Source organism: Lampetra planeri, chromosome 79 (assembly GCF_965212315.1).
Source record: "Lampetra planeri chromosome 79, kcLamPlan1.2.h2, whole genome shotgun sequence".
Classification (NCBI taxonomy): Eukaryota; Metazoa; Chordata; class Hyperoartia; order Petromyzontiformes; family Petromyzontidae; genus Lampetra; species Lampetra planeri.
Window position 1 is genome coordinate 534,341 of NC_136184.1, and position 14,464 is coordinate 548,804.

At 56.7% G+C, this 14,464-nt stretch overlaps 1 protein-coding gene across 1 annotated transcript in view; it reads right to left on the reverse strand.

Moving 5' to 3' along the window:
* Positions 1-11,170, reverse strand: part of LOC144738248 (protein NLRC3-like) — a 42,385-nt gene extending 31,215 nt beyond the window's left edge. Inside the window, 8 exon segments of the mRNA XM_078621239.1 lie at positions 4,321-4,438; positions 6,274-6,369; positions 6,371-6,654; positions 6,656-6,713; positions 6,715-6,753; positions 6,755-7,026; positions 7,266-7,609; positions 7,612-11,170. Coding sequence (XP_078477365.1) covers positions 6,279-6,369; positions 6,371-6,654; positions 6,656-6,713; positions 6,715-6,753; positions 6,755-7,026; positions 7,266-7,609; positions 7,612-7,918 — 1,395 coding nt within the window. The 5' untranslated portion in view covers positions 7,919-11,170 and the 3' untranslated portion in view covers positions 4,321-4,438; positions 6,274-6,278.
* Positions 11,171-14,464: the final 3,294 nt, after the last annotated feature.

Below are 14,464 nucleotides of genomic sequence, written 5' to 3' on the forward strand. Positions count from 1 at the left end.
ACCGACGCCTGCAGCAGCGGGCTGGGCGCGGTGTTGTCACAGGTACAGGATGGGACGGAACGAGTCATCGCGTACGCCAGCCGGACCTTGAGTGGGGCCGAGCTTAACTATTGCGTGACCCGCCAAGAGTTGTACGCCGTGATTTTCGCATGTAAGCAGTTCCGGCCGTATTTGTACGGCAGGAAATGTCGCGTACGCACTGACCATTATGCTCTGCAGTTCCTTCTTACATTCAAGGAGCCGCGGGGGCAGATGGCCCGGTGGTTGGCGCAGTTGCAGGAGTACAACCTGCAAATCGAGTATCGGGCTGGCCGGACGCATGCAAACGCGGACGCCTTGTCGAGGCGACCCACGGTGGACGCCGAGACAAGGGCGGAGGAGGCCTGCCCGTGCTTCACGGGGGGACGCTGCCGGCAGGCAACGGACCCCCGAGCGGCCGCGGCCACTGACCCCCCCCCAGCGAGAGAGAGTGCAGTGTGCGCCACAGAGGCCCTCACAGGTGGCACCGAGGATCCCGTCGACCGCACGGCAAGCGCGGGACCCGCGGCTCGGGACCCGATCGGACGGATCCAGGAGGACGTCGGCTGCGCCTTCCCGGGCCTGAACGACGAGCAGCTGAGACAGACCCAGCAGCGAGATCCCGATCTGGCGGCAGTGGAGGCGGCACTGCGGGAGGAAAAGAGCGCCCTACCAGGACCCTGGAGCGGTTTGTATGCCCGGTTGTGTGTGCAGAACGGAGTGGTACGGGAGTTAACCGAGGCCGGCCAGCCGGGGTGCATCTGTGTTCCTGCCCAGGTGCGACCCCAGCTGCTTCGGCTGGTGCATGACCACCCACTCGGGGGCCACGATGGGGAACGACGCACTCGAGAAACCCTGCGTCGCCAGTATCTCTGGCCCAAATTGGCACAAGACGTGGCGGCCTGGGTACAGGGCTGCCGCGCCTGTCAGCAGTGCGGGCCGAAACCGGCACGATACCAGGTACCCCTAAGGCCGTTCCGCGTCAGCCGCACGAATCAGCTGGTCGGGATTGACCTACAGGGGCCATTCCCGCGATCCCATCGAGGCAACCGATATATCCTAGTCGCAGTAGAGTATTTCACCCGCTACCCCGTGGCAGTGGCCATCCCTGATAAAACGGCCTTGGTGGTGGCCCGGGCATTCGTGGAACACTACGTACTTAAGCACGGGATCCCAGAACGAGTCCTCACCGACCAGGGTAGCGAGTTCGAGGCCGAGTTGTTCCAGGCACTGTGCCGAGAGTTCGGAATCCAGAAGGACCGAACCACAGCGTACCACCCCCAAGCGAACGGTATGGTGGAGCGCATGAATCAGACCCTAGCGGGGAAACTCAAACGTATGGCGGCCGCAAATCAACGGGATTGGGACGAACACCTCCCCTACGCCCTTTTCGCCTACGCCACCACCGTACACACGTCGGCGGGACAAACCCCGTTTTTAATGATGTTCGGCCGTGAGTCTCGTTTACCCGCAGATCTGCTATTCGGCGTCCCTTCCCCCCAGCCGGAGGAGGGAAGCCGCCCCGTGGAACACCTGTTGGAGACCCTGCGAGAAGCCCGAGGCCAAGCATACCCGCAAGGGGAAGCCGCGCATCGGCGGCAGGAACAGGGCACCCGACCCCGCATGGAACCCCCCTTATTCCTGACAGGCGCTAAGGTGTGGCTACACACCCCTCGCGTCGGGGCCGGGCAGGTGGGGAAACTGACGACCTACTGGCGGGGACCCTGGACCGTGGTGCGACAGATCTCCCCCTGGACGGTACTAATTTATGGCGGGGAGAGGGATCGAGAGACGGTGGTCAACGTCCGCCGCTTAAAACCGTGGAAAGCGGCCCCGGCGAGAGAGAACCCCGTCACTCGAAGGCCCCGTAATCCCGGAGTACCCGCACCCCTCGTGTTGGGGGGTCTCGCACCCTACATGGGCCCCGCCGGGCCCCCGAGACGCCCCGACCCCGCCAGGGGACGGCGCGGACGACGGCCCCTAAACCCCTCCGCTTCTGAGTTTGTACCCCAGCCCGCAGGTACCGAGGTACAGGGAGAGCCGCTGGAGTGGAGGAGGAGGCCGCCGCAGGAGCTGCAGAGGACGGAGCCACCCACCCCGAGACCAGCCACGAGGGCCGGACGGACCCCCCGGACCCCGCAGCGTTTCCTCGTGGGCGCGGCTCAAGCAAGGTGCTCCAGTCAACCCGGGACGGAGACCAGCACCTCAGGGGGCTATGTCATGCCGCCGCCACGAAGCCGTTCAGCAGGCGCCCCATCTAAGACCTCGCCACCACCAAGCGACGGAGCCGACCCCGCGTCCCCCTCACCTCACCTCACACGAACACACCCGCACGCATTCCCCCCCCCACCCCATAGAGCTCCGTGGGGAGGTCACCTGGCCGACCGGTTTTTATCCGAGAAGCCCTTATCGGGATTAAACTTTCACGGTTTCCGGCGACCAGGGAATTGGACGACCTCCCCCGACGCTACTTTGCACCGCGGCGCTGCGACCGGCCTTAAGGTTGCAAGGTCGCAGCGAGGGGCCACTCGGCCACCGCGGGGGAAACGCATCTCACACACCCCACACACGCAAGTATCGACGGGGCAGGCAGAGGGAATAAGCATTGTGATGGAGGAGCATCATTAGAAAACACGCAGGCACCATTGTTAGGGGAGTTAAAGGATAAGGCTGTTAGTATGAGTAATCGGGAGAGCGGGGTCACGCGGGGAGCCGTGCACAAATTCCCACGGCGCACCTTTGTGACGGACGCCGCCGCATAAACTGCGATAATGGGGGGGGGGGCCTGCGTGAGAAAGGGATTGATTGGAATTTGCGCCGCGCAGGTTGAGCATTAATTAGCATATCAAAAGCGGATTGATTGGAATTTGCGCCGCGCAGGTTGAGCATTAAGTAGCATATCAAAAGCGCCCGGAACGGCGGTGCGCATGCGAGAGGGTCGCGAGCCTATTGTCCAGAGTCGCATTCCCTTTGAGGTAGGGAGGGTAAATGGGGAGCGCAAAGGGGAAATCGCTCTCTTGCTCCGAGAAGCCAACGTCCAGGACTGCCCCAGCTCTGCCCTCCGGACGTCCGTGCGACGTGTCGAGGCAAGCAGCGAGGAAAACCCACGGAACGTCGAGTGCCTCAAACCGTGAGTAAGGAGGTAAAAGTGTTTCGTGAACGATAAATAGGGAATAGGTTCCGGGTTAGTAGAGTAGGCAGCCTCGTCGATTCATACTGACTCAACAACCAGTCCCACGTAGCAGACAATAAATCATTAATAGCTGATCGTGGCCTCGTGTGATCTCGTGTTATAAGTGTGAACGCGTGTGGTACTGTGTATGCGTAAGCTCGCGGCGTGCGTAATCAGCGTACCCCAGGTGCGCGATCATAACGGGAGCGGCGAGCGCGGCGCAGAGCGGCGCAAGAGTGGGTATCGCGTGTGGAGCTGTATGCGTGTGTGCGCGCACGTTCACGACGTGTATAATACAGGTGCGCGATCCTAGCGTGAGTGGTCAGGGTTGAGTGAGTGCCGCGCAGAGCTGTGTGTGGGTGTGCGCGTACGTAATTAAACATGCCTACTACGCAGACCCGCGGGGGAGGGGAATCCTGGAGCGACGGCTCTCACCCCATGGGTGAAGAACGCAGCAGCGGTTCGCCTAGCAGCGAGGGGGCGAGTAATGAGGTTAACCCGGCCGTTAGGGGTACCGAGGGAGGGATCGCGGGGGCTAGCGACCCTCACATCTGTGTCTCTGTGAGTGTGTGAGTCAGTATCTGTGCGAGTCGTTGGGTCTCTGATCCTTTTGAATCTGAGTTTATGGTGATAGTCTGCTGCCGGTAGTGAGCGATGATTGCTGCTGTGTGTAACAATCCCAATTGAGTCACTGGCAGTGTAACATTTTTTCTTGACTAACTTGAACTCCGACGCCTGCCCAAAAATGTCCCACTCTTGTGATGGATGTCACAGAATCTTTAACGTCCACTTTGAAGCGCAGAGGGACACGGCATTTTACCATGGTTATTACACCCGCAGTGATAATCAGGACGACACGGCCAAGTTACAAGCGCTAAGTGATGTCGTGACGAGGGGGTGGGGAGGATGAGGTGTACGAGGGGCATTTGGGTAGTGGGTGACAGGGAGGGCGTCTTAGTGGAGAAGCTGTCCCCCCCCTCTCGTTGAGCTCAGTCTGCTAGATGGGGAGAGTGCAGGAATATCCCCGACTGCTCCTACCCAACTCTATTGAATATTGAAGGCGGTGACATCGAAACTGACGTAAATTTGTGAGCGAATGCCAAGGGACATTCACCGCGTAGGACACTTACCACAGGGAACACTTGATGAACTCCTGGAAAGCGCTTTCCTCGCCCTTCTGGAATGTGCTGAGAGGAAAGCAGTAAGGCATCCTGTGGATGCATCCCTCTGGCTGCTTTCTAGTTTCGTCTGAGGAAGGGACGACAGATAACGCAATGGATCACATCATTAGTCTTGGGTGCAACTCAACATTTAGTGGAAAGGCAAATTAAAGAATTATTAAAGCATATATTAAACCGATTTGCAATTACAATTATCAGAGCGATATTAAACCATATTTAAATAAGCAGGCTTGGATGTGGATAGGTGGCTGCAGAAACACACTAAGTGATGGACACTAAAGGGCAATTAAGAAAACCTTTTTCGTAAAATTCCCACTGCAAATACATTCGTGGGTATCGATCGATTCTGGAGTGTGACAAATCCGTTACCTTTTTTGGGGGGGGAGGGGGGTTAAAAAAATTAAAGTTTCTCAGATTATTTCTTTACTATTTTTTTTATCAAACTGGAATGTGATGTTCTATCCCAGCAACACCCCATAGAGAGCAGCAGCATCAGCAATGTGTGTGCCCATGACCACGCAAAACACAAATATCAACATGTGCGTGTGCATTGTAAGGAACACGCAAAACACAACACACAGTGTAAGAAATGTGTTGTTTTGGTGCCGCACGCCTGTAATCCAGCACTGTTGAGGCAGCAGCGACGGTTGGTGGATCAGACAGACGTTGCGATGCTCCCTTTTCTTGTGCATCGAAAAGCCGTACACTGGCTCTGCCAGGATGCAGAGTATGCAGGAGGTCGGGGGTTCGATCCCACCTTTGATGCTTGTACATTTGGAGTTTGATTAGATTTTTTTTCCGGGTCCTACGGGGTTTCTTTCCGCATTAAAAAATATGCATCGAGATTATGTTGCTGCTATAAATTTCCACATGATCAGCCAATTTGCTGAGCTATTATTTGTGGCCAAGTGGCTTCTGAAAAAGAAGCTAATAGATAAATGCGCTTTACCTGGTAAGATAAATAGAGTTTAGTTTAATGTGTATGTGTGTGTCTTTCTCCTAATTTTCAAGCTTGCGTACCGTACCACGTCGTCATCTTGCTTACCGCTGTCTGTTCTCTCTGCCTGTGTCCTCTTTTTGGAATTTTCACACTTAAATTCTAATTTAGCAATCTTTGAAATACGTAATCAACCGGGCTATGCGTTAATTGTGTGTTGACCGACCCTCTGTGTTGTATTACATTACATTTCGATATTTTACTAGGTTATTTAATTTTAGTGTGTCTTTCTCCTGATTTTCAAGCTTGCGTGCCGTGTCATCTTACTTGCAGCATCACGTTGTCGTTCAGTCATTGATATGCTAATTTTTTCTCTGCCCCCTCCCTCTCTCCGCCCCCGCCCCCTCTCTATATTTAAGGCCTCGTCACAGAAACGACCTCTCTTTTTGTGCCGATATGTGCTCTCTCTTTGTGTGTCCTTGTGATGTCTGTCTGCTTGTATGTCTGTCTATAGTTTTCTAGTTAGATTTTTGTTGCTATTTTTTTTTATGCCTGATGATGATTGCTTGTGTTGCAATCGAAACGTCGCTATTATTTAATTTATTATTTTATCTTTAGACGTGACTTAACCGAAAGAACCAAAGAAAAAGGGATGCACTCACAAACTAATAGCCCTGAGTGGATGAGTGATTATAAGAAAAGTAAAAGGAGGAGCAGATTGGGGGGTTAGTGGGAAGGATAAGGGGAGAGGCGAGCATGGACTGAGTGGAGAGGAGTGAGGGAAGTATTTTGTGAACAGTTGTATTCATACGTGGATTCTGCATGACCATGTGGTGATGCATGTGTGGGGTTACATTACACAGTGTGCAGTTACTAAGAGAGAATTCTTATTATAACATACAAAGACACGTACAGTATACATGCAGCATTTGTGAGTTAGTGAATGTGAGGTGTGCGAGTCTTACCATAGCTATTTACATCTGTGCAGTCCAGGCTGGAGTCTCTTCATTTCCTCAGTAATGATACCGCAAGTGAACAGTTTGAGTGTCTCCACAGGTTCCCCTTTGCTGCAGGATCCAGAAGAGGGCAGCGCAGTGCAGCAGTGACATCATTGTGTCTCTCAGGTCTATCTCCGTTATTGATCGAGTGGCATCACTCATGGCTGTCATGTCCTGCAGCTCGTGCACACAGCGCAAGAGACTGCTGAGCCTGTGTTTGTTTCCCTTCTAAGTCTCCATGCTGCGATTGAGCCACTGAATTATTTCCTTTTGAGAATCTACAGACGGAGGATCTAGGACAGCTTCAAATAACTTCCATGAAGTGTTTGATGCCAATCCACAAAAAAAACCTCGAAAATACATCGAACTTCCCATCCTCGCTGTCCTCAAAAGTCTTGATGACATCTCACTGACCGTGTTGGATGCGACAGATGCATGGCTATGGCTGAACATCTGGATGTTTTCCTGAACCCCCTTCAGAGCCATGTTTGCAAGAGAAGATGAGATTTCCTTGACCCCACTGCTGCCACGCCCATTGTGTTCTATCAACCCAAACGCGTACTGTGTGAAAAGGTCGGTCGTTGAAATGAGGCTAATCTCAAGAGTTGTCAGGTTTTTGTAAAATTTTCTCAGTATAATGGCTGCTATATGACAGAATGCAAGGTTATGCCATAATGTATTAACTGTATCACTTTCCTGTAGTTGCTTGAGTGCTTTCTGTTAGACTCCTTTCTTTGTAAAATGTGTTATATAATTTAATTTTAATCTTGATTTGAAGCTTTCGTGACTGCAGGAATCCATACTTTTTGGTTCTTTCGGTAAAGTCACGTAGGTATAAAATAAAATAAATCACGTTTCGGGTGCAACAGAAGCGTCCGTCATTTCCCACCTGATGACGGACACTTATGTTGCACCCGAAACATCGTGATTAATTTTATTTTATACCTACGTGACTTTACTGAAAGAACCAAAAAGTATAATAAAATTGTATCTTCCTTGGAAAACCCAGTGATTTCAACAGCTCGATCAACGAGGTTTCCATTCACTAGAGCAGCTATGATTGCTTCTAATGTTGTCGTCTTATGTGAATCAGTGAAAACATTGGCGTCGTCAAGGTGCTTTCCAAACTCGTCCAACCCATCCATCAGGAAGAGGGTTCTCTTTTTGATTGTCGAAAATCTTATCACCCTCTCACCCAAGCATGAGTGCAGCACACAAAACAGCTCTGCGAGTGACATCTCTCCAACATCATTTATCTCCCGGAAAGTTATGACCACAATGTCCTTGAAGCGTCGTAAAAACACTTCTCACCTGGCAGTAGGCTGTGCACAATGAATTTGCTCAACATGGTTTTACCGCTGGCTGGTGTCCCCTGGACAACAACCAGTCTGGGGTGATTTTTCTTTCCCATTGAACCAATGGGATGAAATAGGTTCTTGTAAGTCATCCCTTCTCTTGTTAGGGTCGCTGGCCCCCAGGTCCCCTCCCGACGAGGGGCCGGCCAGAGGGGGCCCGCTGTTCCCGGACTGCTCACTCGCATGAGAGCTGCCGCTGCGCAGGTCCTCGCTGGCGGAAGAAGGGCTGCCGCTCGACGGCTCTCCCTGAGCCGCATCCCCGCGAGTCCGCGGATCCTGCCTGTGAGGCATAGCTCGGGGCTGGCGCACGGCCGCCTGGAAACACTTTGTTGCTTCCCCAGCCAATCAAACGCGACGTCTCCGCTCGCACAATCCTGCGCACCAATCACACGCGCTGAACAGAGGGTCAGGGGTCGGAGGGCAAATGACGTCACTCGCGCACGTGTGGCCACCGGGGGTGTATTACAGCTCGTTTAAAAGGCCGTGGGACAGGTGTTCGCGGTGGGTGTGAACCCTCACGCAGCACGGGTATCCACAGCCACAGAACAGAGCGCGCACCCGCGAAAGCACCGACCACCCACGTTATGAGCGCACACACACACAGCACCACGCGCTTTCCACATGCTCGCCGAACCCACACGAGGCTGTGAGCAATTACTAAGCGTGCACCCGCGGAAGCACTGACTGTACACGTACGAGCGCACACACACAGCACCATGCGCTTTCCACACGCTCGCAGAATTCACACGAGGCTGTGATCAATTACTCAGCGTGCACCCGCGGAAGCGCCGACCGCACACGTACGAGCGCACACATACACAGCACCACGCGCTTTCCACACACTCGCCGAATCCACACGAGGCTGTGATCAGTTACTAACGATTTATTATCGGCGCGACTGCGAGCCACTCTCACCGAATAAGTCGGAATCGGCAAGGCAGGATTAAACTATCTCCCGATGGTCTGTACCCGATTTACCTAGTTTGTTAGGACTTAAGCTGCTTTCACTTTTAGGCTAAATCTCAACGCTCTCTCTCTTACAGTTTTGTTACGTACGGCGCTCCGGAGGCCCGTCCTCTCTGCACACCTCGACTCGTCGCACGGACGTCCAAGTGGCCGAACTGAAGAGCGTCCCGATGGCTGACTTGTGGAGCAAGAGGACCTCTTTCCCTTTCTACGGCCCCTTTTATTGTTACTAAATCAAAACGTAACCCGGCGCCGACTCACTGGCCAACCGGCTTGCTGGGAGTTCCCAGCCGCATTTCGCTGCTTTGTCCGTGCACCGGTTGGCTGCCGAGTGCCCGGCCAATCAGAGGGGCGACCCTGCTTTCCCGCCGTTCGTGGCTCCGCCCCCTATCTGCCTGCCTATCGGTGTGTGTGGTGTGTGTTAACCGCGGTGGCTGGGCAGCCCCGTCGTGATCATGTAATGTCAACCCAAGTCAGGAAGCTGCGGTGCAAGTTAGCATCGGGGGAGATCGCCCAATTCCCTGGCCGCAGGAAACCTTGAAGATTATCCCTATGAGAGGGCTTCTGGGTGAAAACCTGTCGGCCAGATGACCTCCCCTCAGAGCTCTATGTGGGGGGAAATGTGTGAGGGTGTGTTTATGTGGGGGGTGGTGAGGGGAAAGCAGCAACGGCCCCGTCGCTTGGTGGTGGTGAGATCGTCGGTGGGCGCCTGCAGGGCGGCATCGCGGCGGTGGCATCACATAGCCCCCCGAGGTGCCAGTCCCCATCCTGGGTTGACTGGAGCACCTCGCCTGGGCTGCCCCCACGAGGTAGCGCTGCGGGGTCCGGGGGATCCGTCCGGACCTCGTGGCTGGTCTCGGGGCGGGTGGCTCTGTCCTCTGGGGTTCCCGCGGCGGTCTCCTCCTCCACTCTAACGGTTCCCCCCGTCCCTCGGTACCTGCGGGCTGGGGCACAAACTCAGCGGCAGAAGGGTTTAGGGGCCGTCACCCACGCCGTCCCCTGGCTGGGCCGGGACGTCTCGGGGTCGGGGGCTCGGCAGGGCCCATTTAGCGTGTGAGGCCCCCAAGCACGGGGGGTGCGGGTGCCCCGGGATTTCGGGGCATTCGGGCGGCGGGGTTCTCCCTCGCTGGGGCCGCTTTCCATGGTTTTAAGCGGCGAACGTTGACCACCATCTCTCAGTCCCTCTCCCCGCCCTGGATTAGTACCGTCCAGGGGGAGATCTGCCGCACCACGGTCCAGGGTCCTTGCCAGTAGGTCGTCAGTTTCCCCACCTGCCCGGCCCCGACGCCAGGGGTGTGTAGCCACACTTTAGCGCCGGTCGGGAACAAGGGGGGTTCCATATGGGGTCAAGTGCCCTGTGCCTGTCGCCAATGCGTGGCTTCCCATTGCGGGTAGGCTCGGTACCGGGCCCCTCGCAGGGTCTCCATCAGGTGCTCCACGGGGCGGCTCCCTTCCTTCGGTTGGGGTGGAGGAACGCCGAACAGCAGGTCTGCGGGTAAATGAGCCTCAAGGGCGAACATCATTAAGAACGGGGTTTGTCCCGTCGACGTGTGTACGGTGGTGGCGTAGGCGAATAGGGCATAGGGGAGGTGTTCGTCCCAATCCCGTTGATTTGCGGCCGCCATACGTTTGAGCTTCCCAGCTAAGGTCTGATTCATACGTTCCACCATACCATTCCCTTGGGGGTGGTATGCCGTGGTTCGGTCCTTCTGGATTCCAAACTCTCTGCACAGCGCCTGAAACAGCTCGGCCTCGAACTCGCTACCTTGGTCGGTAAGGACTCGTTCCGGGATTCCATGATAAATACATAATGCTCCACGAATGCCCGGGCCACCACAAGGGCCGTTTTATTGGGGATGTCCACCGCCATGGGATAGCGGGTGAAATACTCCATCGCTATGAGGATATACCGGTTGCCTCAGTGGGATCGTGGAAATGGACCTTGTAGGTCGATCCCAACCAGCTGGTTTGTGCGGCTGACGCGGAACGGCCTTAGGGGTACCTGATATTGTGCCGGTTTCGGTCCGCACTGCTGACAAGCGCGGCAGCCCTGTACCCAGGCGGCCAGGTCTTGCACCAATTTGGGCCAGAGATACTGGCAACGCAGGGTCTCCCGAGTGGGCCGTTCCCTGTCATGGCCCCCGAGTGGGTGGTCGTGCACCAACTGTAGCAGCTGGGGTCACACCTGGGCGGGAACACAGATGCACCCCGGCTGGCCGGCTTCGGTTAGCTCTCGCATCACCCCCTTCTGCACACACAACCGGCCGTACAAGCCACTCCAGGGTCCTGGCAGGGCGTCCTTCTCCCATAGGGCCGCTTCCACCGCCGCCAGATCCGGATCCCGCTGCTGGGTTCGTCTCAGCTGCTCGTCGTCCAGGCCTGGGAAGGCGCAGCTGCCGTCCTCTTGGATCCGTCCGATCTGGGCGGGGTGGTCTGTCGGGTCCTGAGTCGTGGGCTCTGCGATCGCCGGGCGGTCCGCTGGGCCCCCGGCTTCCTCTGTGGGGGTCTCAGTGGCGCGGCCTCCCGGGGGTCCGTTGCCCGCCGGCAGCATCCTCCTGTGAAGCACGGGCAGGCCTCCTCCGCCCTCATCTCGGCGCACACCGCGGGTCGCCTCGATACGGCGTCCGCGTTCGCATGCATCCGCCCACCCCGGTACTCCATTTGCAGGTTGTACTGCTACAGCTGCGCCAGACACCGGGCCATCTGCCCCCGCGGCTACTTGAATGTAAGGAGGAACTGCAGAGCATAATGGTCTCTGCGCACGGGACATTTCCTGCCGTACAAATACGGCCGGAACTGCTTACACGCAAAAATCACAGCGTACAAATCCTGATGGGTCACGCAATAATTCAGCTCGGCTCCACTCAGGGTCCAGCTGGCATATGCGATAACCCGCTCCGTCCCATCCTGCACCTGCGACAACACCGTGCCCAGCCCGCTGCTGCAGGCGTCGGTGTCCAAAATAAAATCGGTGGTGATATCGGGGCAAGCCCCACATCACCAGTAGATATCTCAGACAGAGATCTACTGAACACTATCACATCATCCAGGTAAATCAGGCACTGTTCCCACTGCAAGCCCCACATCACCAGCTCCATCAGCCGCTGGAACGTCGCGGGCGTGTTGGTGAGTCCGAACGGGAGTACTCGAAACTCGAATAGTTCCATCGGGGTGGTGAAGGCGGTTTTTGGCCGATCCTCTGCCGCCATCTCCGCCTGCCAGTTTCCGGACGCGAGATCGAGGGTGGAAAAATACCGCGCCCTGGCGAGGCTGTCAAAGGTGTCGTCAATACGGGGTATGGGAACGGCGTCGCCGAGGGTGACCGCGTTCAATTTGCGGTAATTGACGCAAAACCAGGTTGACCCATCCTTTTTCGTTACTAGTACCACCGGGGCTGACCAGGGGCTCACCGAGGGCTGGATTATGTTATCGTGGAGTATGTCCCCGACTGCCTCTTTGATCTGGGACCGTTCGGGTGCGCCAACTCTATATGCGGGGAGTTTGATGGGTCGAGCTGCACCATTGTCAATTTGATGCTTAACAAGGTCTGTCCGACCCACGTCCGAGTCGTGTTCACTGAACACGTCGATGTACTCCCGCAGTAACCCGCGCAACTGATCGGCCTCCCCCTTAGGTAAATCTGCCCAAGGTACGTGTAACGCGTCGAGAGGGGAACGACCTCGGCTCGGGGAGTCGGGCCGACTCGCCAGGCCAGGTCCTGGTCACCCTTGGGGCGACCAGGGTCCTTAGCCCAGAGTGCAAACACCGAGTCGTCAGAGTGGCGCGCGTGCAGGGGATGTACGGTGGCTATCGTGGTGCGCCGTCGCTGTATCGCCGGGGTACTGTGAGGTTTAAACACCTGCATAAACAATCGGCCCCCATCTGCGTTTACCAACGTGGCTGAACCCACAACCCCGTACCGTTTTGCCAATTCCGGGTGGGGGGTTAGCATTACCTCACCCGATGGTCGGTGCGTGGGGTCGGTGGAGGGTGTTGTCACCGGCACCAGCATCTCGGCAAGTGGCCCGATGGTGACGGCCGTCACCAGGGTAGCGACCACGGGTGCGAAGAGGGGTCGATTCGGCTCTCGTACCAGGAATGGTATCCACTCCCCGCTGCCCTCCATGGTGGCGCACCGCTGGCGGGGTTGCACGTTGAGTCCCAGCTTTTCCAGGAGGTCGGTACCTGCAATACACTCGTGGCACAACACACTCGAGACGTAGAACTCCTGGGCGCACACCTGGCTGCCTATGCGGACTTCCAGGGTGGCCCTCCCCAGTAGCCCCATTCCAGCTCCGCTCGCCGTGTGCAGTGCGCGGTCCGGGGCCTGCAGGCAGCTCACATCGACCCTGATCATGCTGCAGTGCGCCGCGCTCACGAGTGAGGCTACCGCCCCCGTGTCCAGCAGGATCTGGGTACGGTGCCTGTTGACCTGCCCTTCCACCAGCGACGTGGCCCCCGTGATTCCCGCCACCAGCTCCCGCAGCCAGTCGCCAGGAGTCACCGCGCCCTTGGGTGTTGTTGCTGAGATCTGTGTGGAGGTCACTCGCTCGCCATTATTCTCATTATCTATTTCTATCGGGACCGCGTCGATTGCACCCATAGTTGGTCCATTCTCTAGGGGGCATTGGAGTTTAACCCCTGCGCCTGCCTAGCACGGGCGAGCTGAGGACAGTCTCTCATGAGATGCCCTCGACGGTCGTACAGGTAGCATGCGCGGGGGAGGGTGGCGGCTCCGTAGTGGGCTCCCTGCCTGCTCCCTCTCCCTCTCCCAGTACGCAGTTGTCCAACGTCAGACTCTAATTGGGACACCTGCCCGGCCAGCCCCCCTACTGTGGAGTGTAGCTCACCCATCTCAGACTGGATGGTCTTCATATTTCTATTCCCTTCCTCGCGTACGTGGGCCACCTGGCCGGCGATATCTCTTATGCCGGTCTGTATCCCGGCTACCCACCCTGGGGTTGTCTCGCAGGATCTCTGCGGCTCCCTTGCCCGTCTCCTTATTGTGCATGCGAGCTCATCCTCTTCTTCCTCGTCTGGGAGCAGGCTCGCGACGACACACTCCCGTCCCGACCCCTGAAGTTGTGCGCACTCGCCGGAGAGCTCCTCACACTCAAGCGCGCGCTTGACCAGAGTATCAAAGGAGAGGCCTGCACTACCCACTTTGGGCTGCCACCACACGGTGCGAGATAAATATCTGAGGAGTTTGTCTGCTGCTAGCGCGTTAATGACCTCAGTTGCAAACTCTGGACGGGCAATCCGGGTCAGCGATCGCACGTCCTCGTCGTAGTCATGAAAGTCCTCGCCGGGTTGGCCGTCTTCACCTGTATAATATTGCGCGTGCCGAAGCGTAGGTTGAGTCGGTGGATTAACCCCTCTAGATCGGTTTGCGTGCTTGCGGGTAGCGCCTCTACGAAGTCCGCTGCCCGCCCATCCAGGTTCATCGTAAGTTGCTGTAATGCCTGCGCGTCCGTCCAGCCATTAAACTCCTTAGCCCCTATGATGTTGCAGGAAAATGCTTTCCATGTCGGAGTCCCCTGGCCAGTGAACACATACCTTACCTTTGCATGGAGTAACACGTCTCTCCCTCGTGGGGATGCGGAGGTTCATATGCCTTCTGACACCATGTTGTTAGGGCCGCTGGCCCCCGGGTCCCTCCCGACGATGGGCCGGCCAGAGGGGGCCCACCATTCCCGGACTGCTCACTCGCATGAGAGCTGCGCAGGTCCTCGCTAGCGGAAGAAGGGATGCCGCTCGCCAGCACCCCCGCGAGTCCGCCGATCCTGCCTGTGAGTCATAGCTCGGGGCTGGCGCACGGCCGCCTGGAAACACTCTGT